This window comes from Meleagris gallopavo, chromosome 5 (assembly GCF_905368555.1).
Source record: "Meleagris gallopavo chromosome 5, MGAL_WU_HG_1.1, whole genome shotgun sequence".
In the NCBI taxonomy this organism is placed as follows: domain Eukaryota; kingdom Metazoa; phylum Chordata; class Aves; order Galliformes; family Phasianidae; genus Meleagris; species Meleagris gallopavo.
This window is the reverse complement of record NC_139408.1, coordinates 33,755,926-33,780,779: the sequence shown is the minus strand read 5'-3', so window position 1 is coordinate 33,780,779 and position 24,854 is coordinate 33,755,926. Positions and strand designations below refer to the sequence as shown.

Genomic DNA, 24,854 nt, shown 5'->3' with positions numbered 1-24,854 from the left:
TGTCAAATTGATGCTGAACATGAAGTCTCTCAGTCAATGAGACATTTACTCAATGTAGACAAGCAGGAAATTCCTAAATCCACTACAGCATCATCCCAGATAAGACTGGGAGCTTTCCTTTCAAATCTGAAGTGCTGTTGGTATGAATGAGCTATTTCAATTAAGATGGAACACTTCATAATTAGGTCGCTTGGCTAACACTGGAAAAAAAGTCTCTAATTATACAGTCTCTTATTATGACATTTCCAGAGCTATCACATGCAGACCAAATTGTGAAAATCATTTTTTAGGGAGGACACCACAGCTACTGCAAAAGGCAAAAGCTCTATGGAAGACATCACATGGCCATGCAACTACTGACAGCACTCAGTGCACCTGCACAGACAGCCAAGATTTGCACATCTGATCAGTTTCAATCTGAACACAGAAGAATCCATTCCAGCACTGATTTAGAAACCTAACGTTCCATCACAGTTTTTATATTAAAATGTAGCATTACAGCAAACATTACAATGGCTCAGCTTACAAAGCCTTAACTTCTGTCAACTAACTAAATCCTGTTGAACACATTCAGCTATGCAACGACTCCAAAAGGAGACTGGTAGAGTGGATCTCCATCTCACTGCCTTGGAAGCATTTCAGCTCCACATTGTGGTCACTGGGAGACTGAAATGATGTTAGCAGAGTGAGGCATGAGTCACCACACTTTCTCAGGTTAACAGATTCTGAACATTTTTTGCCCAATGTTGTTGAGGCATGAAAAATTGCTATGGCACCTTTTAACCCAGTGCAGTGGTTGTTGTAATGGCAGAAAAACATTGGAAGTCTCACTTGCTTCTGAATTCTACTACAATTATTCCTAAGAACACAAATAAGAAAATTAAAAATAAAAAACAAAACCAAAGATAAGAAGGAAAGAGGAAAAGAAGAAAATTAGGATATTTCACATTTGAGTATAGTAAGAGCTAGGGATGAGAATACGAAATAAAAAGTCACAAGAATTTTTTACTATTGAAAACTGTTGGCAGTCAGCTTACGCAGGCAGCCACTTGCCTTACAGTACCATACACATAACACTCCTATTTCTCATTACTATTTACTGAACACATTGAGAAGAGCAGTTTCTTGCAGAACAGCACCTTTGCAGAAGCTCGTACTCAGGGATATTTTTATAGGCTCTCTCTCTGTAGCAATTTCCATGAAGTGAACTCAGAATTGATCACTTGCTACTTCTAGGGGTAGAAGAATATCTTATTTTGTTTGTCACCGTGACCTGCATTACATAGAAGTTGTAAGGAGTGAGAAAAAAGGACTCAGAGCTTCTCTCAAAGCTGCATTTGCCTTGTGCTCATATTAGGAGGGTACCCACAGCCACAGTTACACCGCTGTAGGGCCCTGCATTGATCATACCTTACTCAGTTGAAAGGTAAACCAATGATCTGTGGCTATGTTACACTATCTTACAGACAAAGACAGGAACTGTCAGCCTTTTTCCAGGTGTTTCATTCAGATGCAATTTGGTACCTGGCATGTCAGACATCTTCTGTGACCTGACTCCACAAGACTGGATAACTCTAATTTGCATTTATAAGCTTCCTTAACTGTCTCCAGAGACAGAAAACAACTGCAAAGAAGCCAGTAGGTTTTTTTCCAGACTTTGCATTATATTCACTTCCTTTTGTGTTTTAAGTAAGTTTGAGTTCCCTATAAGGAGTTAAAAATCAATGTCTTTAGCTTTAAAATATTTTTCCCAGACAAAAGGCATCCAACTAACAAAGGATTTCACGAAATCTGGAAACTTCATCTCATTAAGATAAATACATTATTGTTGAATTTGGCAGTGTCTGTATTATCTTAGCTGGTGTTTCATTTAAGACAAATTTATTCAGATGGCATGTAAAACTCTACAACATAAAACAAATATGTTAATTCAAAACATTTGTCTACAGGTCGATTTCTAAATAAAATAACTTAAACATGAGATACTTCAAATTGTAAGAGTAGATTTACAGTTCTTAATTCATTTTCATTGCAAACTGCTTAAAATTCTTCACAATTCTGTGCTACTTTCTGACTGTTTGGGTAGGGCAAAACAGAGTAGCTGCAGCTACTCTGCAGAAAAGAAAACTCATATGCATACAGCCACAGTACTTAGAGCATGAACAGAAATACAAATGGCAGTTACATACTTACTCTCCAAAATTTGGGACAATGGTTTCTGAAGCATGAACTTCACACTCTTCACAAAAAGAAAACTGACTGAAAATCCTAAAAAACTCAGCTCCTTTATGTTTGCCAACAGTACGCAACACACACATCACCTACTGATATGGATCAATACAGTGAGTCCACTCAGCTTCCTCATCAGCAGGAGACCAACCAACGTTACTAGAGGAAGTGCTCATTAGGGCAGTAGTTTTCTTATACAGGTATGTGAGGAATTAGATGGACACCAAGTAAAATTTCATAGGATTACTGAATAGCCACAAACACTACTAGTTACCTTTTGACAGATTTCCCAGATATGTCATATCAATGAGACAGTTACTTCCCAAAGAGCCAACTATTCCAAAAAGTGCTGATAAGAAGCAGATGTCCCGGTTTAGAGGAAAGTGCCATTTTTTCTCACTCAATGACAAACTCTCAGACATGCCAAGAGTAAAAGCTGGGGAACAGGAGCTAAGCAATCCTGTAGATTCAACAAGACAAGACAGCAAGAAAGAGGTCCTTATGGCTGCCAAAAGCTGGATAGCAAGGTGAAGAAAAATAAAGATGCGTTTACATTTACATTCCTTTCTGCCTCCCGCTCTCCATTTCCTAACGCGACATCTTATTCCACACTAAAATCATCCAATTACCTTTCTCACTTCCAGCTAAGGGACAGGATCTTTATCGTAACTAGAGCTCCACGTTTCAGCTTCTTTATTTATTTAATATTTGTGAAAGCTTTCAACTTAGCATCTTTAATGAAGCCAACATTTATTTTAGGATAAGTTACTGAAATGCACCAAAATCTCTACCTGAGCACTGGACTCCAAAACAAGCATAAAATTCCTTCATTTTTAAGGCAGAAAAGGGGAAAAGCAGGATTAACTGAAACATCCTAAAGGTCTTTTTTGTATGAATTTTATGAGGTTCTCCCATCCTCTTTACTGAGATACTTCCTTTTAGAGAGAGGGAGCGAGAGAATATGAAGAAAAAAAAAATTGTATTTTAACTTACTGGAAGGAATTTCCCAAAGACATTGACAGAAAACAACCTGAAATAACAGCCTCACAGAAGTCAATGGAGTGAGTGAGGCTAGCCAAGTAACTGAAGTGCGATGGATGTCAGGAGGCTTATTGATAACAGGGCTCAGAGGGAATTAATGAAGAACATGAAAGATATTCTGACTAGGACTAATCACTTTACCTTCTAAGTACAGCAGCCAGAGAAAGCCTGATTTGAGCTCTCCTTGCTGAAGCAGTGTGCAGTGTGGTAGCAATCCCCTCAGGTCTGGAATGCTTCCTCTGGGTTACTCCTCAAGGTTGAGAGATGCTTACTGACTACACTTGTTGGTGAGTGAAATCTGAATTTTGAAAGGTACCTGATTTACATTAAGATTTAGCAACTTCATGTTAAGATTTAGGAACTTCAATAGGCAGTGAACTAATCACTCTTGTAACAAATTAATGACGTCAATCTACTTTCCATAATAAACCAAATTGTGGCTGTATCATTTAAATTGTTTAAATGTTGGGTACCTCCTGCAACAAATTGGCTTAGTCTGCTCCTTCCAAGAGGCAGAGGCACTCCAGAAGGCTGGGAGAAGCAGCTAGGCAGCCATTTCCCTCTTAATGAGCTGTACACAACTAGCCACAAAATAATGACAGGGCAATACAACTGAATTCAGAAAAAAACTTATTTGCTGGGTAGTAACTTAATCATCTATGCTGAATTAGAGAAAAATGACCCAGACCACTATGACATATATATTTAACTACGTACACATTTTTTTGTTCCTGTGGTAAGACAGAAATGTGACCTATTTTAGAAAAGAACCGTTAAAATAGTGGGATCCCACTACAAAATATGAAATGGTTAATTTGGAAGGCCATGCGGATAATGGAATCCTTCACAGCATCAGGTCTTGAAATCAAGCAAAACTGGAGAAGCATGGTAAGAAAATTACATGGGGATTCAACAAAACCCAAACCAAACAAGGGTTAGTAATTTATGACTGACAGTAATTTACATAAAAATTCAATACTTAAAATTGTATGTATGAAATTCTATCAAGATTAACATCTACCCCTCTCGCTAATTAATATTTTAGAAAATTAAGTAATGTGAGAATTTGTGTGAGGCAGACGTAAAGATAGGCATTACTTGACACTCCATAGTAGCTAGAGAGAGATTATCTGTAATTCTAGTCTTAAATCTATCAGCTGTTGGGCATAACCATTCAGAAAAGAATCAATGCATAACAAAGACGCATTCGTTCTCAGTGCTGACAATAAGTAGTCCATGGTTCACTTAGTGAAAAAACTGGTGCATTCCTTTCCATCATTTCACTAAACATTTAGATATGCCAGAAAACTGTCAGGACCCTTGAGTGTGTGATTCATTTCTGGTTTCCTCTGGCTGTGTCTTAGAAAATTATCCAAGACCACATGGAAAGAAGATAAAAACTGAGCTCTAAAATATGACTGTAAGAGAAATTAAACTCACTTAGGCTAACTAGAGCAGGTCTCATAGCATTCTTTGCACTGATTCTCACACTTGTAAGAATAAAAACACTCATATTTACTGAAGTAAAAGCCATAACTGACAATGCAGAGAATCTATTTTAGAGTCTAAATGTGCTTCCAGATCAATGTGAAAGTGAAAATAACCTGAAACAAGTGTAGTGTCTCACTAGATCCTCATGAGCTGTACACGCACCCAAAAACGTATCTTCCTCTTATCCTAATCTGGTTTCTCTTTTAACCTCACATAAAACACACTGCAGTACTGCCTCAAAGTATCATGAGACTTTCTTTAAAAAGTACTGGCTGAGATTATGTATTTTTATGGTGAAAGTATTTCTGAGAAATGCTTGCAGTAACATACCATCCTGTCCTTTAAACCCACCTACCTGGCATGGGTATTTTTTTTGTCACACTAGAGAGTGAAAAGGGGAGGGAAAAAAAAAAAAGAACACAAAGCAACTGGCAGGAATTTTACATTCATTTAGTGAAAATGCTTTTGTGTAGGTAAGTTCCAGTGGAAAAAATAATAAAACTCGTTTCTGCACTAGCCTGAGTTTAGTTAGTTCCTAAGTGTTTGGAGAAGGAAGTGATCCTTTCTACAACACAGAAACAATGATACAGACACACATCATCAATGTACTGAAGAAATTACATGCTTATTTGTCTCACAATCTTCTACAGCTCTATAACAAAAAGTACAGAGCCAGAGTGCTCTGCAGAATGAGAATTAGGAATCATTTACAGATAAATTGATCCCTGCTCCCTAGGAGCTCTCCAGTAGCAGGCTCCTATCAGAGAAGGGAGACTAAGACTAGCAGAGGGCTGCTGCAGAAAGACACCTCAAGGTGACAGGAAAGTGTCTCAGTGATACCTTATCAAGAATGAACAAATACATCTCAATTCAGTCTTTTGCCAAGAAGACATTGTTCATTGCTGTTATTTCTATTCCACATGCTGCTCTGATATCTGGCTTCTGTCCTAAAAACTCATATTATATAAGTACTGGTGTAGGGCTATCATTTCTGTCAAACCATTGGGTTTGTTAAGATCAGACTCCTTTTCTCCAAGCTTATTGCCCTCTACAACTTCCTGGGGAGGAAAAGGAGAGAGGAAAGGAGGTGCTCAGCTTTTCTCCCCGGAGACAGGATGCCTGTACATGGCTCAAAACCACGTTCAACCAAGTTCAGACGAGACACTAGGAACAACTTACTGAGTGGGCAGTCAGACCTCTTGAAAAGCTGGTTGATGCCCCCTGATTGCCCATGTTTAAGAGGCATTTGGATAATGCTTTTAATGGTATGCTTTAAGTTTGGATCAGTCCTAATGTAGTCTGATAGTTGGATTCAATTTTTGTAGGTGCCTTCCAGTTTAAAACTATTCTGTATTTTGTTCTTAATTCAGAACAAATTTGTTTATAGAGCTTGGTTAAGAAAAAGTTCAGCAGCAGTAATAACTGAGGATGCACCTCACACACTTGAGGAACGCTGAAGTAGTCTTCAGAACACGTTGCTTTCTATCACTTTTAAATAGCATGGGGTAACATTTTCTAAACTACTTTCCAAGGACACTTTGTGCTTGAATCCCTTTCTAGAACAGAAATGCACTGTTTCTTAAAGTCTCACCTATAATTTCTCTTGGTCTACTGTGGAAGTAGATGTACCTTCAAGATTACTTGAGTAATAACTGAGGTCTTTACCTGATACCAAAAATATCTGCAAGTTCTCTGATAAAAGAGCAGCAGACAAACAGAAAAGTGAAGAAACATCTTTCCTAAGAATACAAATAACACAGAAGACACATTTAACACAGACCCTGCTGAAAAGACCGATTTGGTAACTTGCATCATTACTGCCACATCTCTGGATATCACTTTCATTTGGTGAACAGTAAACACTACTCTTTTGACAAGTGCATAAGGCACATAATGAACATAACAGTAATGTTTAGCCTTCAGTCATAATTGGCCATGACATGTCCCAAAAATAAACCAAACACTTTTGTTATAAACTTAATTTAGAAAGAATTTAGTCCAATAAAGGTTATGGCCATCATAGTAAAAAACAAAGCAAGAGTATAGTAGTAAATTCCAAAACAAAGAAAAGGGTGTTTACCTCACTTCTCACACATAGATATGCAAAATTCATTCCTCCTCACCCTTCAACACTAGGTAATGTTATACCATGATTTATGAAAAGGATAACACAGTTGAGAAAGCTCACTTTTTTTTTTTATCTCACTTCACTTACTCAAGTATTTTTCTCCATGTAAAGAACACTAAGTCATAGAAAGCTGAACTCAGAGAGCCGTCTTACCTTTATATGCTCCAAAACAGCTGTTGCAACGTTTGTATGCAGATCAATGAGCCTCTTCTTTTCCAGAAGTTCTGGAAGAGAGCTGAAAAGATTAAATACAAACTAATCTGCTGAGTTGCAGCAATTAGCTGAATTGTGCATACTTGCTACAGAAAAATTACGGAATACAGTACAGTTTAACTAAAACATTTCAAAATATAGATCTAATGAATCCCAAATAGAGCAAAGTAATCCACACATTTTTCATCTTGCTTAGTAAAAAAATACAAACAACATGGGCAATTTAGTATTCCTATCGAAAGCTCATGATCAGCAACAGATATTTGCCCTTCTTACCTAAACAAATCCTATATTAAAATTATGGCTTACATAATCAACATTTAGTTCATTTTTGATCCAGATTAAAATTTTAGTATCTGTCAAATTACTGCAAAAGAATATCAAATAATGTCAAAGAATCAAAGAATTATCAAATAATATACTAACCAATGGAATGAAAAAAAGATTCACGATTAGGAACAAGACTAACTCTCAGATTTTTAGTGTCATTCAAAAAGTCAGGTAACCAGGAGCAGGGAAGTAAGCTTCCCATGCAGTGTTCTTATGAAGGAACTATAATTTTGCCAAGAGATGTTACAGTAACTACATTACACAAAATGTAATCAGTTCCATTGTACAAAGCAAGGAGTTGCTTTGGGAAGTGGACTTCTTTCTTTTAAGGAAGGAATGCAGAGATGGTTGATGCTTTTGTGGTGAAAGAATGCAAGCATACCTATGATGCACTTTTGTTTCTCAGCATTGCTGCTGATGAAACATTTCAAGGGCCCATGGCAGGGGGGTTGAAACCAGATTATCTTTGAGGTCCTTTTCAACCCAGGCCATCCTATGATTCTATGTTTAGAGCACTATCAAACACATGCTGTTGAAGCAGCATGCAGAAGAGCTTGTGGAGGATGCGCTGTCTTGAAGCAGAGCAATGCAGCATCTATGTTTTATTAATGAGCTCAATAGTCGTCTTAAAAAAATATTTGTTTAAAAGGATATTAAGAATGAAGTGACAGAAAGAATTAAAAATAGTTCCCAACCAATTAAAAAATTATGCAATATTGGCTACTTACCTAACAGCTGAAGTAAGCTTAGCTGTATTGTCAGAAAGCATGCTTATTGCTCCTTCATCCTCCCCTTCTATGCCCTAGTTTTTGCACAATGGTTTGTAAAGAAAAATGAAAATAATCATGAGTATGAAGATGATACACAGAAATACAGTCAGTGCATTTAGAACTGATTTTCTCATAGTGATATTAGTGTCTGGATTGTGTTTTACAATTAAGGAAATTACATAAGTTTAATGCCAATACATCCAAGAAGTTGAACCTTTTAATGAATTATGGCACTACTAGTCCTACATCTAAGTTCATATTACACCTAAAGCTCAGCATGCACTGAGATTTTTGGTTGCTGGCTGGCAGAAGGGGCTAGGAAATGCGTAAGTCCTATTAGTCTTCAAACGAAAAGCATGAGGTCAGCCATACCATTATACTTTTTAGTCTTTTGACTTCATCTTCTTGGGCTCTGTAGGATTCCAGTTCTTGTTGGACAGATTCAGCTACCTCTGGAAAAGGACTAATGTAATACTCTGCATTAGGCTCAGTTAAGATCCACAATCATTTCAAGAACGTTGTATAATCAAGGTGACGTTGAAAACGTATTTCAGAAATACCCATACATTAATATTATCAAATATGTGAAAATAATGATGTTTTATGTTTAACTTTCTAAGCAATTACTGAAAGCAGTAACTATGTACACGTATTCTGATAAACAGTTTTGTGTTCTGTAACAAAAAGCAGATACAATGAATGATGGAATGAATATGGACAATGATCCCTCCATTAAAAAAAGTCTTTCCAAACAAACTTAAAAATAGAATTACAACAGTATGAAAGAACACTACGAATTTATATTCATCTCATTATTTTTATTTATGTTAAAATTCACTAAAGGAAGTAGTTTTACATGTAGAGAATTCTCCCTTTAAAATTTAAAGCTTAACGAAACACACAGGACAAGCCATATCAATCACACTCTTTCTTTAAAAGCAACAATCTTATAGGCAGACAGAAACTTGTAAATGTATTTGTTATCTGAGTAACAGTAAAGACTGCATACATTCATTTTTCTTTTTGCGCTTCCTAACTAAGGACAGTTATGTCTGTACTCCAATCCTGCTATTTGTACAGGTAAAATTAGTTTTAAATAGCTAAGTCTGTTACAAAAAGTAAAAAAAAAATTGAAACCTACCCCACAACTCCAAGCACACGCTCCTATTTGTGAGCTTCATCTGTAGTATTTAATCATGTGTCATCACAGTCAAACAAACCCAAGAAAATCCTACCAGAAGATCTGATCAAGCAAACATCACATTGCTTTTGTACCTAGTACAGCTTACCTGCCCTTATGCTTCTGCCAAAATTTATCAGATGCAGTTAAATCATAGGATTTCTTATTTTTTTTCTTAGGTCTGGCACCTGCTGGAGTACCTTCTGTTCCTGTTGATTCTTCCAAGTTAACTCTATTCAAATGGAAATCCTAAGGGAAGAAGAAAAAGAACGTTATGTAAATATTTGACAGTTTCTAATCATTTAATCAGTCTTTTATATTCAGACAATTATCTTCAAGAACTTTTTTTAGTGTAAAAGCTACTAACACAGCTTTAAATTAAGATTTCCCAAGATGACAGTGAATACTTTGCTGGTAATAATGACTGCAATGCAAGATCTCCAAAATTAGTTGCACTACTGAAAAACTATCAAAGCCAGCAACAAATCTTAAAATGAAATGACAAGAATACTGTTTCCCATATAGAAAATAGGTTATTTGGTAATAACTAAGCTCTAAACACTCAGGTCCAAACCTTAAAGTAACGAAAAGTTTGCGTTGTAGAGAAAAAAAATTTCTAAGGTTGAATTTCACTTACACAATTACAGCAAATTTAACAGAGTTGCAAGGAAGCTCACAACAATATCTAGTCATCAGCACCTACTGGAAGGACTGTTTAGATGAACCTTCTTCACACATTCTTCTCTACTACATAGATACGCAGATCTAGAATCTATGTCTTTCAGGTAGATGACAGAGTTATGTTCACATATAATATTATCACTGCTTGCTTTCCTGTTTGCTTTTTGTTCCTTTTCCCCATTACTTTTGCCAATGACAGCTCTGTGCTTTCTGCAGCATAACCCCTAATTTTCAACACAGAGATGAATAAGAACCCCACATACCAACTTTATTCTAACCCCTCTGAAGTACATTTGCAATTTCACAGGTGATCTCTTCTTGTGAAATAATGACTAAAGGAGTTAAAATCTTGATTTCATTGGAATTGTCAAGAATTTTTAAAATACGTATTTTTTCCAGAAATAAAACTAGTTATTCTCATTGTAAGTGCAACTGTCAAATAAAAAAACATTTAAAAATGTTTCTAGTTATCAGCTGGCACAGCTCACACTTTCAGAATTCCATTTCAAGCCATCCATGCCAGAACCAAAGAAAAACCAAGTTGTTTCTCAAAGAAAACACATGCAGCCAATGGGCAGAAACCTCATGCTAGACAGCATGCTTAAGGTTTCAGTAAAACTAGACTATTTTTAACGTACATTTGTTCACTACAAAGTTAAAAGAAAAATAGTCATTTAATTGAAAACTCAGCTGTAATTTTTAATGGAGATCTATGTTTTGGCTCAATTTAACTCACCAGTGACCCAAGTTTCCATGTTAGGTTTGGCATTTACAAGTTTTACCAAAACGATTCTTATCGATTCCAGTCCTCCTCATTTGACCTCCACATTCTGTCTTTAAAAAGCCTTCTATCTGTGCCTCCCACTTTTCTGTAACCACTCCCGAAGGGTATTTTAGTCCGAAATATGGATCTCTGCACACACATCTGTTTATGTGTAGAAACACCACCATTATCATCTCAAAGGACACAGAACTCTACTTTGTGGCTCGCTTAGCGCTTAGTTCAACACCTCACAGAACTCCTGGGATATTTTAACCAAGAGCTTCAAGCTTGGTTATTTTACTTGGCAAAGTAAAATGTACATAATTAACATCCTGGTAACACTTGCAGTTACAATTCATGGCCTTCTGAGAGGCTACATGGTCATTTAATAAAATATTATGCTCCATCAGTGAAGAATCTGACATGATTGCCTTCAATGGGAGCAACTCAACTGATTTTGAAATTAAATTTTTGTTTTGCCCTTGACATGGAATCACAGGCCACTTGATTATAATTTTATTAAAGAAATATATTATCCTGTCAACTTAGTCAAAAAAGAGAAGCAACACACAATATTTAACAAGTTCTCCCAGAAACTTACGCTGAACAGATAAACATTCAATGATTCTCAAGCCATTCTTGTCATGTTATTCCAGTACCTCACCTCTCCATATTTGTAAGCACTCAGTTTTCACTACATCTTTAATACCTCTGACCTCTTGATGGATCAAGGTCCTACCTCAGGCCACCAGACAACTTTCTCTAGCCAGCAGCTGATGAGGAGGCACATAGAGGTGGCAGGTATTTACTAGCCAGTCACTGAGCATTTGCCCTTCAATGGCTTGCAGGCAATTATCAGAAATAAGTGTTGACTTTATGCAATAGCAATTCCTGATTCTTTCACTGATTCTCAAAAGCAAACAGAAGAAATGCAATATTTCTAACTGAAAAAGTCTTCAGTGTTCAACAGTTATTGGAGAAAAACAGCACAAACCACCTTTTTTGGCATCAGCTTGTCCTACAGAATGGCAAAAAAATGTTCACTTGAAAAAAATCCCATCCTTTAGGTTAACAGGAAGGGACTGCTCACAAAGCATAAAGTATATAAAATAGAATTTAAAGGCACGTACAAACAAGTTACTATATGTACATAGGTGCATGTGTATATTTTACACCTTCCTCTAACAGCCTCAATAATAAAAATAAATTATTCCTCTAAGCTATATACCAAAATGATTTGCATGACTATCCAATCCAAAATACAATCCAATCCAGAAAAGCCTCCAGAAAGTAATTATTCTTATTCATTTTTTGTATTATTAAGAAAGTAAGTATGTATGAAATGCACAAATCCCAAGTAAACAGTATTTGCTTTCATTCAAGTACCTCATCACTACTAGTTTTATAAAATAAACTAGAGAAAAGGGCTTAAAGGTGACCTTTGTTTTTAAAAAAATAAATCAATTTTAGGCTTCTCACAGTAGGGCCATGTACCACTTGACACGTCTATACTGAGTGCCCACAACATCTTGTAGAGTAAAACAGACATGTTTTTGGAAATTCAAGCTAATACTAAAATCAGTTTTAAAACTCATCACAAATATTTTTCAAAAATGAACTGAATGCACAGAATTTGCAGTTAAAAAGTGATTATGAACTACTGAGGAATAATCTAGGTCTGCTGAGTTATGTACCTTATAATAATATCAAGATTTCAAATTTTTGACAACTTTAGAAGTTACTGCTAAAGAAACCTTCTCAAACAATGCTCCAACCTTCCACCTACTTTTCAGATAAAAGAAGTAAAGCAAATTTTGAGTTAAGAGAGAATATGGTATTAAGTTTAATAACAAGCTGAGTGAAAAAGTATTTTTGGTAACAAAATCAGATTTATTCTTACCAGAACATCATGCACTAAAGCTTGGTATGTCCAAGTATGGTGTAGAGGAGTTGCTAAATCTATGTTTCTGTCAACAAGGACTAATAGGGGCCTTTGGAAGCTGAAAAGATGACACTTCATTAGTACTTCTTTAAATATGTTCAGAACATCCCAGTAACATCCTGAGCGATACCAGCCACCTTCTACATTGCATTCTAAGTTAAAAGCCTAACTTCCTACTGAAGAATTCCACCAGCCTTCCCCAAAGCTTCTGGGGCTGATCACTGCCAGTATTTTGCACCCAGTGAAAAAATACTAAGCAGACATCAGAACACCATAAAATAACCAGGCTTTTAACTATTAACTAATACATACTTCCTCATGTGGATACACATCTGAGTTTCAAACAAGCGTTTAATACTGTAAGAACCTGAGTGGGTCACATTTGACCTTAATCTTATTATGTACCTCTAAAACATAAAATCTGCCTCTCAACTCTCTTATTTCATTTTAACTCTTTGCTTGTATATGAAGTCTGTAAGGAAAAAAATATTACTTTCTGGAATGCACTGCTGTAACTGCATCATTAACACAATTTTATGAGGAAAAAAAAAAAAAACAGCAAAATATCTTGGGTTACAGCCATATAAAAATTAACAGTGGAGACAGAAAGACAACTAATGTAAGCATGTCCCTAGCAAACATAAAACTTACAGTAAATGTGACAGCTACATTATTTGGACAGACAATTCCATGCTCTGGATAAGTATTTACATGCAGATACGTAATCTCAAGAGCCTGTGTCATTTGGGAAAGCAAACTCAAGATCAGCCACTATTTAGCTGATAGAGGTTCCCATAATTGCTTTATGTTGCAGCTTGATTTCTCTGAGGGAAATAATGCTATCCTAATAGGAAAGCATGCTACCATCCTGAAGGAAGTTCACTGGTTACAATTCCCATAAAAATAAAGGAACTAATTTCACAGCTATGCTCTCTCTCCTAATGGCTTTCTATCCCATTTCATTTTGTCCCACAATCTTCATGCGTTTTTTTTGTTTTGTTTTTAATCAAAGCTCTGCGCAGAATGAGATAAAAATCTGTAATATCTACATAATAAAAAAACAATCTGGGTATTTTTGTTTCCAGTTAGGAGATCATAACCTCTGCCTTCAGCTACAGTTTTCTTAATGGGTCTCCTCACCTTTTTAGTACAGTGCAAACTACCATAAGGCACTTTTGTAAGGCAGTCAGTGAAGTATTCAACTAGCTGGAGGCAAAGGGATGTTGGAGAGGCTACTAAAAACAAATTTCAGACACATGCAAGCACCTGCAATGTCTTTTCTCAACCCTCCTTTCCCCTCAAAGGATTCAAATGCATGACAGCTCTTAACTGTCTAATCATCCAACTTGCTTATGCAGTTCTCCTCTGGTAGATACAGAGATCAGCTGACATAATGACAACTGGTAACTGCTCAGAAGTGAGAAAGTGGGTATTTCTTTCTTTTCAAAGGCCTACAGGTTGATTAACAAATGTTCAGAAATGCAGCTGCATATAACAGCACTGCAATGTAACTATGATGAAAAGGCAAACAAAAAACTGTCTGCTTCTTTAAATAATTTCTGCCTCACTGTCTCAGTCATGTAAGTTTCAACCCAATTATACTAAGAGATGGGCAATCTTACTTTGGAGTACAACTACTTTAGTACACAATTTGAACCTAATCCTTGTGGTTTTCACCATATAGTGGTGACTTACCCTAGTGAGATCTTACAGACAACTGAAATATAAACAATAAAAACATACAGTTATTACTAACGCCTTACCTGAACTGGCCAGCTCCAAGTGTGTCACCTGTAAAAAGACTGTTTCTGGCATCTCTTAGATTCTCTCTGAGCTTTTTATCTAATTTCTGCATGGAGAAAAATACAAAACAGTATTTAATGAACCAATGATTTCTTAACCTATTTATTTCCTCAACATTTAAAGATCATGCTTGTTTTGCACTTCAATACTTCTTATAGCTAAGACATTTATGGTCAACTTCACATTAGATCTGCCCAAGAAATCTCTTCCCTGTTTTTCCTCCCTCCAGTTTTTATACCCAAACCCAAGAGTCTACAGAAGATATTTACTTTATATCCAGCAAACTTCCTCTTAGATAATTAGCATCCTCTCTCTAAATATGTGAATAAAAAATATCTACACCCACAGGGAATCAGAACAGAAGCAGCAAATTGGGTTGTCAAATATTGCTGTAGTAAAGTGTTTCATAAAATGAAGAATATCTCTGATATGAACACATGCAGACTGAACGCTTGAGTTTAACCGATGTTAAGGCTTCAGTGACGAAGAAAGCTACGAGGAATACAGAATGAAGCACAGTGACCCCTAGTGAAGACACTGCTGTAGCAACTATTAGTTCTAATTTAATTTGGTAATTTCATTCCTATTTGACAATCGAGATTACTTTAATATAATAAAAATGTCTCCCACTTATGAGGTGCCTCAATAAGACAGAGAAATTCCTATACAGACATAGGAAAACTCGGGCCAGATGGCAACTTTTTATAGAATTTATTTATAGGTTCATGGTTCTAATTTTAATGCCTGCCAGAAAACCTACAAGAACTCCAAAGTACGAATGATCCTTCAGATTTAAGTTTCTCATCAGCAGATTTCATAACATTACGATTTCTACCTATAAGTTCCATGGAACTAAAATCATAACGGAAGGCTGATGTATGTTCTTCCAGTTTTATTTTCCTCACTAAGAATAGGAGACAATGCCACTAGATCTCTATGTGGAAATGAAAAAAGCAAACAAGCTGTTAAGAAAAAATTTACAACAGCAATACTCTTTTAGAAAAATCATTTCTTACCACTGCCACCATTTCAGCTGCAGTTCCTCTTGAGCATCTGATTATAGGAATAGCTCCTAATAAAAGATAGATCGACTTCCACTTGTATTACAATTTTAAGACTATAAGTCAGTGTACTTTGCAGAAAACAATTTTTAGTAATAGTTTGAAAATAAAATTCTCAAGCGGACAATCCTTCTGTTAAATTTTTTTCTCACAGTCTTTAAATCTGAATAATACTCCATAGCAATACATTACCTGAAGTTTAACAAAACTAACTCTCATGCATGAATTTATGAAAAAGACAGCACATTCTAGAAAGAGAGCTAGCATATCATGTATTGGTTAAACAAACTCTAGTAGGGAAGCATTAAAACTTAGTTTCATAAGGTCAGAATTTACTTAAAAACAATAACAAGAAATATTGCAAGAAACACAAAGTATCGTAACAGTCACATCTTGATACAGGAAATGTCATTTTCAAAAGCACATTTTCCATGGGATTTCAGCTTTAAAAGTTCATTAGCTCTGTATCTAACCTATAAAAATGAAATAATTCTTTTGTATAAATATGACAATTTAAATCCCACAAGACTGCCCCAGAGAGATTCCACACTCTCCTACAGGAATACCATTTCAGATCCACTGATCACAGTGAGAACTTACAGTAGATGGCATCACTATATGGGTATGGGTTAAGCAACAACATAATGCACGGTAATGTGAATAAATTATATTTATCTTCCTATTCCAAGAAGTATTTCAATTAAACCCTTGCAAAGGTTGCATGACGTTTTTCTCCTTTCTTCGAGCTTAAAAATCCAAACTCCTAGCACTGCTGACCTTCAGAACAAATTAGTATTTTCTAAAAAGAACGAATCCAAAACCTTCAGTATTCCTTACCCATTGATACTGAAGATTAAATATATCACGTCTCACATGGCATAGCCTTTATTTTCTTCGGCAGTGACGTACAGGAATAATTCTACGAAGATCAATAATCCACTCAGCAAACCATTAAGGTATCTGTCATACACCTACTTCTGCCTTAATTTAGCTGTACAAAAATTACAAAATTTCTGTATCTCACTGAGCATAGGTCTCTTCTAAAAGGAATGGAAAATATGCTAGAATTTGAAAACTTACCAAGTGTAACAAAAAAACAGAAGAGGCTATCAACAATAGTGTCCATTATCGTTTCCATTTCAGTGTCTGTTATATCTGGTCTGTTAATGGCTGAAACAGTGTGGAAAAGAGTTAAATACAGGGTGAAAGAAAGAAGTTCATGCCACATCAACACCAAGACAGTGATCCTCTTACCTAACGGCTGTCAAGTGCCAACTTCAGTTTTTACTGCTGAAGAGATCAAATCATAAAATATACTTGTATTACCCCCTTTTTTTTTTAAAAAAAAAGTCTGAGATAAACTGGTTATTAATCACCGTGGAAAGCCCAATACCACAGCCTCTCCCCATTGCCTCCTTTCAGATCATCTCTGTATTATTAAAAATCCCTCTTAGAGAATTACATTATGAAAAAAGAATGGCCATCTACTTAGAAATCTTTTTTCAAATTAACAAGCATTCAAATAGCATCAAACAGGATGTCAGGTACATACACTTCATAGCAGCATTAACCATTTACTCTTTCCTCTACAGTCACAGAAAAACAGAACTCTGGCTATGAAAACCTTTTATGTAACTGAACTATGTTACCATGCTCTCTCTTTCATCACCACCAGATTTACACTGACTTCGCAGATTACACAACTATTTACAAAGTAGCAGTTTTCTGTTAGGGCTACCCTCTACAAAGAGTTTACTTCTTCACTGCCCATGCATTACTTTTGCCTCCCCCGGTCAGACTGAGCTCACAAAGAGATGATCAGCTTAGTGCTCTACTGGAAAACTAATTACTTCTGTATGGGAGATTAGATTTCTGTTCCATCAGTGTTTGTTTAAATCAGTATAGAAGTGGACTATTTCCATAGTGTGAAACTGTATATTGAATGGCAAATTTCAGCAACCCAAGAGAGAGGAAAAAAAAAAAAAAAAAAAAAATCACACAAACTGACAGGTATAAACGTTTTCAGTCATTTCAATTCAAATTCTGTTAGCTAGTAGAAATCTCATGAGGCACGGTCAAGAATCTTTATATATACACACAAACACAATGCAAAACAATTATTGCTAAAACTACTAACAATCAGTTTTAAAGTAATAAAAAGACCATTTTTCAAACAAAAAAAAACCTAATTTCCTGACACTGAAATAAGTTCCCAGTGAAGCCAAACTCAGTACAATGGATCCAGATCTCAAGAAGGACCTTGGATACTGGACAAAAGAACCACACTGCTAAATGTTAAGCATACAGAGACTTCTCATCTCTCTACCCAGTCACTAGTAAGTACTCTGTGCAGCCAAATAAAGGAATAATTGTGTGGCACTTGTGTAGATGTTGTGACTACAGTAACATAATGAGGAGCTGCTGCTAAAATAAGTGCTGTGTTGCCTCTGACTCGCATGCATCTTCTGCTTCCCTTGCACTGGATTTGCAGATAACATAAATGAGTCGCTATCTTTTACTGAATGAGTCAACTGAAAGAATGGAATACTCTGTAACTCCAAAGTTACTGGTTTTGATATAAGAGAGAGAAGAAGGAAACCACAACAAGGGCAGCAAGACAACCCACCCTATACTAGCGAGCAGATAGCAATGCAGGTAGTGACAGTTACTCTCTGCTAGTTTAGCACACTGAATGGCTCAGAGGAGCACAAAAGTGAAAGAAGGTAGGAAAATTGTATGGATGACGATGACAACAACTAGCATGTGTTGTCTACGTAGGCTGCTGCAGTAACACCTATAGAAGTAAGTGACACAGGGCATCCTCACCATTTTCAGAGTAGGAAACAGGTCCAACAGAAGCCACATGATAAGACAGCAAGAACATTCCCATGAGACTGACTTCACTTTCAACTCAGAGACTTGACAAAGAAGCGGACAAAAGTAAATGGGCCTACATGGTCGCAGAAGCCATCACCTTTTATTTTCAATAATGTTTTTTCCAGATTCTTCCCTGTGCTACTCCAGTCCCTGATCCTAAACACATTCCCAGCATACTCCCACATGCTTGGATGCAAGTTTTCACGTCTTGACCAAGAAAAGCAGGTACTGACTGGTCACTGTTTAGATGATACATAAAACTCTATTAGTTGAAGTTATCTTTCTTGCTTTGCATTACCTACAGTAACTTTCTAGCTGACCATTCACAAAAAACCTAAAATATTTAATTAAGAACTGCATATAGGACTACGACTGAACAGTGGTGTCTAAACAAAGCAGCCACCTACTCTGCCTACCTACAAGTGTAAATGAAAACACTTTTTCCCGTACTGTCACACATACAAAAAAAACCTCATCTGGGGTGCAGTTTTAGTTTCCTGAATTTGTCATTTAAGAAAACAATTACTTTCAATATTACAATAGCTTTGCAGTACAGATGCCTAAAGTAATATCTATGAACTGCTTACTTCATCATATTAAACTATACGTCTGACAGATTATCCTGAAGTCTGAATAGATCAAAATAAAATAAAAATCATTGTTAGGTGTTAACTGTAACTTCAAAAGTAAACTTCAACTTTAAAACATTTTATCTTTTATACAAAGAAATTTTACTTACCACGATATGAAACAAGCTCTCTGTTTTGGTTACACAACACAAACATATCATCTTCTAAAGTAATAAAATTAAGATATTGATCAAACACCTAAAAATAAAGGAAGAATGGTCAGAACAATCCCGAGTGAAGTACAGAAACACCAGTGATTTGTTGCTACTTATTTTTGGACTGGATGCACACACTGATTTAGTGAGATCAGAAGCATTCTGCAACCACTGTATTTCCACTCTTTCAGTACAACAGTCATGCAGCGCTTGGGCTTTGGACTAACATGAAATATAACACTAAGCTGGATTTATGAGATGGCTGCAGATACTTTTCCATGCCCATCATCAAACGTAACTAAACTTTTATTTTGCTCACATTTCAGTCAGGAAAGCTGTCTGTGGCACAGAAGCAGTTACATAAAACTGCAATACTTGTAACAATGCTTCCCTGTACAATACAGACTGGAGCATTTTCTTACCTTAGCCACTTGAGCTACAGCATTAGCACCTATGGCAGCATTGGCAATATCTTCCAGTTTACTTCTTGAAATAGCGGAAATAAAGTTTAAATAATAAGATTCATAAAGCTGGTTTCGAAGATCCTAAAAGAAAGCCAAACCACAATCTTTTTGCCTGAGTAAGTACTAACATATACTTTAATTATTAAAAAATACACAACCTTTTACTATGTGATGTTCCAATTATCCATAGTCAATTTTTCTGGAGTGCTTGGCCATCTAAACATACAGACCTGCATGAAGTGTTTTCACTACATAGCTTGATAGAATCTAACACAGAACTAAAAAAAAAAAATAAAATGAGGAAATAACATTTAAGATACCAGACAGCAGCTACTATTCCACATATTTCCAGCGACAACAACTTTGTCCACCTTCCATCCGTTTCTCTCACAGAAACGAAACAGTTGAGTCCAGCCCCTCTCTCAAGGCAGAGTCAAACAGGAGGTGGCTCATCACTGTCAAGTTTCGAATGTCTCCAAGGAAGATGACTCCATGCAGCCCCTGGTCAAACCGACTGCCTGTATTTCAGCCTATGCTTGCTGACTCTCGTCTTTCCACTCCCCAGACAGAAGACATATTTACACTTCTACTTTCTGGGAAACAGCTTTACATGTAAAAATTTTGGATAATATTTCACACGCAGTGGTATGCTGATAGATAAAATGCAAGCAAAACAGACATGCACAAGAACTACACATACAGAAGTCATGCTGACATCAACGCAGGATTATCTCAAACACACTACTCCTGCTGCGTCCACTCATCTTAAATATTAAATATGCAAGTTACCTGGCACATTCTGTCGATATTTTCTTCTGTTGGCATTACAAAGTAAACAGCAGGAACATCTGGAATAGGATCCCGATCTGAGTGCAAAAGCCTGAAAAGAAAATAAAAACACCATCTCCGCTGTATCCCTCTTTTGATTTATATAAAATTATAAATGCTAATTAAATTATTTATGCAGATACAAATCTTATTTTCCAGAACGTGTTCTTATGTTTAATCACATTTTAGCACAAACAAAACATGAAAAAATAGCAAAATTGCATCTGTATAATTTTTGATAGCTGAATGTGTCAACAGAGTTCTCTGAAGTTTATTTGAAGCTTAAGAAAAGGCTTCAGAAATTTTAAAAAACAGATGATTCTGTGATAAAATACTGCATCCGTGAACTTCGTACGTGAGAAACCTTTTAAAATAACTCTTAAAGCTCCTTATCACAGACAGAAGACAAAAGTCTGCATATAAAAAGACAAGCAAAGATCATGCACTGCCTCATGTAAACAGTTTGTGCCAAAATAATTTTAAAATATATAAAAGGATATAGGGATTTGCCCAGGCATTTTCAAAAATCTTTACTAGATTTCTCATTACTTTTCTGAGAAAAGGCCTCCTTTATACAATAGGAAATCCTATTGAACACTGAATAATTCTTATTTTAGTAGTTACTCACTGAATAAGTTCCTTTCTTTGTTTGTTCGCGATTTCAGGGAAATATTAGATAAAGCTATTTAAAGAAAAAAATCTCTTTTAAAGTACTTACAGATGCAAAGTGATCCCCATATCTCTCAGCTCTTTCACTGACAGCAAAGGTGAGATGATATCTTGGCCAAATCTGTCATAAATGAGAACCTGAAATAGATATACATTTATTTTATTTTTTTTTTAAGCGATAAACTGTGGATGCAGGAATTTAGGCTTAAGGAACTACTGCCCAAACCTTAAGAGTGATAAACATGTACCAATTTATTACTTTGTTGTAGGTTTCCATTTGTGGAAAAAAAAAAAAAAAAAGAGAAAAAACCCACTAAGAAACTCTATGATAAAGTGAAAAGAATCATCATTTCCTTCTGAAAAAAAAAAAAATGGAAGTCAAACAAGAATCTGCTGTATTTACAAGTCAGAACTTGGTTACTGTAAATACAGCATTTCTCTGACTACACGTGGGGGGAAACAGTGGGAGAAGCACAGAGCAAAAAAGACATTAATGAAAAGAGAAAACAGAATATTTGCTTTCAAGTAGCATTAATTTTTCACAAGTGACAAGTTATTTACTTTTTTTAAGTTAACGAGAGCAGCTTGAACTCAGCTTGTCCTAAACTTAAGGCTACCTACAGGACTTAAGGCCCCCAACAGTTCTCCCTTTTCTGCATACTTCTTTTTTTTGTGACATAAGGTATCATGCAATTTCCCGCCACACATGAGGTATAAGCACATTTCAAAAACACCCTCTTTAGTTGCTCATTAATATATTGCCTAAAGAATCAGACACAGCATACTTAACTAGCCAATATGTCAAATGTCTTTTTCTCAGTAACTCTAATGTTTAACTCCGTATTTGTATCACACAGGAAAAAATATTCTGTATAAGTTAAGGACACAGACAACATACATGAATTAGTTTAAATTTGATAATCTGAACTCTTTTTTTTAACACCATAACATTCTCCTATTCCCACTCATGCAGTCCTTACCTTCCATACTGGCTCTCCTGTGCTGTTTTTAACAGGAGGAACATTGAAATTCAGCATACGTTTCAAAGCCACTGGAAAACAGGAGTAGAGCAATACTTTATCCTCTTTGCACTTTAACAACAGACATTAAACATGCTAGCAGGATTTTATATCATGTTTAATTTGAGAAGAAAAATTTAAAAAATAAATGCAACAAATCACATGTGCATTTTTCATGCAGCTTTTGATATATGGGCTATATTCTATTATATTTTGCCTTGAAACTAATTTCAGACTCTTCCTGAAGGGTGCATTTTGTATACTACGAGTTAATTTGCTTTATTATCTTTCTGCTTCTTCCTACCTGATCAGAACAACACTACACACACAGTATGCCACACAGAAATACCTCTTTGACTGACTAAAACTGACACTGTTTTTCAACATTTTGAGCTCTCGTAAGAAATTGCTGCATAAGGGAGCACAAAAGCACCCCTAATCTGCAACAGGAAAATTCTGTGAACATGTATCCATTTAACTTCACACTCAATGCACAAAACAAAGCCAATTTTTTTTACCTCCACTTTCCAAGGGCTCGTAAGAAAGACCTTCCTCATTCACCTGATTAAACAATACACCATGTGCTTCGGCTAAAAGTAAAAAGCTAATTGCATCAACATAAGCTTGTGGCTATTCTCTCAAAATCCATAAACACAACTGTCACAGACCTTTGCAAAGAGAAAAAAACTTTCAGACATCAGGGCTACGTACTTCACTTCACTCACACAAAAAAGCAGTTAATAGAATCATTTGAATTGGAAGGGACCCTCAAAGGTCATCTAGTCCAAATCCCCTACAATGAAGAAGGGCTCTCTATAAGGTTGCTCAGATCCCCCTCCAGCCTGACGTTGAGTATCTCTAGCATCCACCGCCTCTCTAAGCAATCAATTCCAGCATCTCACCACCCCAAGAGTAAAAACTTCTTCCTTGTAGCCAATTTAAATCTCCCCTTTTTTATTTTGAAACCCTTTTTCCCCTTGTCATGTGACAATAGAACCTGCTACAGAGTCTGTCCCATTCTTTTTTATAGCTCCCTTTACATACTGAAAAGCCGCTATCAGGACCCTCCGAGCCTTCTCTTCTCCAGGCTGAACAGCCCCAGCTCTCTCAGCCTGTCCTCATAGGAGGCGTTCCACTCCTTAGACCACTTTCATGGCCCTCCTCTAGACACCCTCCAACTGATCCATGTATCTCCTGTACTGACTCCACATCAAGACACAGTACTCCAGGTGAGGTCTCACCAGTGCAGAGTGGAGGAGCAGGATCACCTCCCTTGATCTACTGATCACTGCTTCTTTTGATGCAGCTGAGCTCCACTCAACTGCAAGGGAACACTGCTGGACACCCTCAAGTTCTTTTTGTTAGGGCTATGCTCAATCCTTTTGTTCTCCAGTTTGTACTGATAGCAGGGGCTGCCAGCCCCAGGTGCAAGACACTGTAATTGGATTGAACTCATGAGGTTCACCTGGGCCGACTACTTGAACCTATCTAGGTAATGATGAGTAACTTCTAATTCTCAGGCAGAAAATGGCTTGTGAGAGCACTATAGGGTAGCTGAGCCAGGGGCTCTCAAGCCCACCCTCCTCAAGAAGGATCAGCTGCAAAGCCAGGTCTTGTTGCTTGGTGGAACAATACCTAGCCAGGCCTTAAAACCCTCCAAGGAAGAAGATGCCTTAGCCTCCCTCAGCAACCTGCACAGCATCTGACTTGTGGTAGAACAGTTTTCCCTATATCCAATTCAGACATGTCTTGTTTCAGATGCCCACTGTCACCACAAGGAACCTGGCACCCTCCTCCCAGAACCCTTTCCGCACGTTCCCCCTGAAGCCCTTACTGCAGGCAGGCTGAACCCCACTTTGGCAACCTCCCTGCCTGAAGTGAAAGTTTTAATCCTGCCTATCTCAGTGGCCCTCTGCTGACCAACCCTCCTGTACTGATGAGCACAGACAGAACAGTCTGAGGCACGCCTCAGCCTGCAGGGATCGAGTAGATGTGGCTGTTCCCATTCATCTGGCTGCACTCCGGAGAAAAGGGTACTGTTGCACAGGGGCATGCTGCTCATGTGGATTTTGCTGCCTGCTGAGACTGGTAGTGATTGACGGGTCTCCCTGGAATCAAACCTTTTATGTTGCTTAATACTTTTTTTTTTTTTTTTAAAACCATGGTGCAATCTTAGAAATTGCTGCTTACAGACTGTTCCTGAAATCTTTATTCCCTTGCTGCCATGGCATCTTCCATTTCTTGCTCAGCTGTACAAACAATTCTGTATAAAGCTATGTGGTTATGTACTTTGGAACTACTAGATTTGAAGCAACTTCCTTGTAGAGGTTACCATTTAAGTTAAAACTCTGCTTTAACCTACAAAAGGGCAACAATCAGACTACCAACATGCTGTGACCATCACAAAACCTAGAGACGTGCTGGCTGCTTATCTTTACTGTTCTTGCTCTTCCACTTCATGCTGAATACTCTGTGGGGCAAGGATTGGGTTTTTACAGTGGAGTACAGTGATATACTCTGACTGGTTACAGAGCAGGGCCACAGCAGAACAGACACAGGCACACACAGCACAGTGTAAGTA

The 24,854-nt window shown here is 36.8% G+C and overlaps 1 protein-coding gene and 1 long non-coding RNA gene across 3 annotated transcripts in view; one reads left to right on the top strand and one right to left on the bottom strand.

The window, feature by feature from the left end:
* SCFD1 (sec1 family domain containing 1) overlaps window positions 1-24,854 on the bottom strand; it is a 44,314-nt gene that overhangs the window by 18,124 nt on the left and 1,336 nt on the right. For both annotated transcript variants that reach the window (XM_085225146.1, XM_085225147.1), the window contains exons 2-14: window positions 22,235-22,305; window positions 21,304-21,392; window positions 20,547-20,637; window positions 19,716-19,838; window positions 19,249-19,336; window positions 16,713-16,802; window positions 15,588-15,643; window positions 14,532-14,617; window positions 12,727-12,826; window positions 9,492-9,631; window positions 8,575-8,665; window positions 8,161-8,234; window positions 7,043-7,124 (exon numbers count right to left, since the gene is read on the bottom strand). In XM_085225146.1, coding sequence (XP_085081272.1) covers window positions 7,043-7,124; window positions 8,161-8,234; window positions 8,575-8,665; window positions 9,492-9,631; window positions 12,727-12,826; window positions 14,532-14,617; window positions 15,588-15,643; window positions 16,713-16,802; window positions 19,249-19,336; window positions 19,716-19,838; window positions 20,547-20,637; window positions 21,304-21,392; window positions 22,235-22,305 — 1,181 coding nt within the window. The remainder of the gene's footprint in view (window positions 1-7,042; window positions 7,125-8,160; window positions 8,235-8,574; window positions 8,666-9,491; window positions 9,632-12,726; window positions 12,827-14,531; window positions 14,618-15,587; window positions 15,644-16,712; window positions 16,803-19,248; window positions 19,337-19,715; window positions 19,839-20,546; window positions 20,638-21,303; window positions 21,393-22,234; window positions 22,306-24,854) is intronic.
* Window positions 18,227-20,731, top strand: LOC146544308 (uncharacterized). The gene is made up of 2 exons (XR_014883619.1): window positions 18,227-18,734; window positions 20,151-20,731. It is a non-coding gene; the product is annotated as an uncharacterized LOC146544308 (long non-coding RNA).